Below are 1227 nucleotides of genomic sequence, written 5' to 3'. Positions count from 1 at the left end.
TGAAATTGTCGTTGGAGAGTAAAAGGGCAGTAACTAAATTATTATTAAACTATTACTTGTTGAACTAATGTTCATTCATATTTAATTTCGTATTACGAAAAATTGTATATTTCCCATAAAGTTAATACTTGTTTTATGTAAAGTTACCGTAATATTAAGAGCATTTTGTATTTGTGCAGGGTGGCTTTTACTTCTTCCACCTGTTAGACCGTTACGCAGCCGGCTATTCGATGTTGTTTGCAGTTTTGGCAGAAACGATCGCCGTCAGTTGGATTTATGGAACAGACAGATTTTGCGCCGATATTAAAGACATGATTGGATTTTCACCTGGAATCTATTGGAGAGTCTGCTGGAAATTTGTAGCTCCCATATTCCTCATGGTATACCAATGCTGTGTAAAGCAATAAAATTAGTTGAGGTGTTTTAATATTATTTGTGTAGAACTTTAACTTATACTTTGCAAAATAGTAATTTCTTTTAGTAACATCCTTTTTACTTTATCCTATATACATTTTTATGTTCGTAACATATTTTTCTAGATGCAATAAGAGGAAGACATGATAGCGGGAAAAATTGAACTGTTTAAATATACATATGTATAGATCTAATACTTTTCTAAGATCAAAAATTTTTTCGCAAGTACAATGGTGGATCAGCAATACACTGCTGCTTTTTTTCTTTTTTAACGGAAAAATGCATTTCTTCTATTACTTCTAATATAAGAAATTATATTTTCAAATAATATACGAATCATGTTTAATTTACGCTTGTTCTCCCTCAGGATGAATAATAGACAACTTAAAAATTGTATACTCATCAAAAGTGAGAACACAAAAGCTTGCGTATTAAATAAATTTTTAATTTTGTTGCAGTTTATCATTGTTTATGGTCTGATGGGTTATGAACCACTGACTTATGAGGATTACGTGTACCCCGTCTGGGCAAATATATTAGGCTGGTTAATTGCGACTTCCTCAATTGCCATGATACCCGGCGTTGCAATTTACAAAATCGCGGTCACGCCCGGCAGTTTTATGCAGGTAATAAATCTTGATCTTATGATCTTCATATTTTCCAACATTTCCAATTTATAATATATAATGACTAATAAAAATATGCTTTACCAATACTTTCTGTAACTAATTCTAAATTAAAAATGTTATAGAATATGGATTCATTTGCTAACGAGGAACTTATCTGTTTTAAATGACAAATTACACAGTACAG

The 1227-nt window shown here is 31.2% G+C and overlaps 1 protein-coding gene across 3 annotated transcripts in view; it reads left to right on the top strand.

The window, feature by feature from the left end:
- Positions 1-264: 264 nt before the first annotated feature.
- The window catches only part of LOC108573040 (sodium-dependent dopamine transporter-like), a 2117-nt gene continuing 1154 nt past the window's right edge, over positions 265-1227 (top strand). The window contains exons 1-2 of one of the 3 annotated variants that reach the window (XM_017935396.1): positions 265-380; positions 873-1040. In XM_017935396.1, the coding sequence (XP_017790885.1) occupies positions 312-380; positions 873-1040 (237 nt within the window). In that variant the 5' untranslated portion in view covers positions 265-311. Of the gene's footprint in view, positions 419-872; positions 1041-1227 lie in introns of all 3 variants that reach the window. The other 2 variants (XM_017935395.1, XM_017935397.1) reach the window with 2 other exon arrangements.

Source organism: Habropoda laboriosa, unplaced genomic scaffold (genome assembly GCF_001263275.1).
Source record: "Habropoda laboriosa isolate 0110345459 unplaced genomic scaffold, ASM126327v1 scaffold89, whole genome shotgun sequence".
NCBI classification, from domain to species: domain Eukaryota; kingdom Metazoa; phylum Arthropoda; class Insecta; order Hymenoptera; family Apidae; genus Habropoda; species Habropoda laboriosa.
The sequence above is the reverse complement of the archived record's forward strand: the minus strand, read 5'-3'. Positions and strand labels throughout refer to the sequence as shown.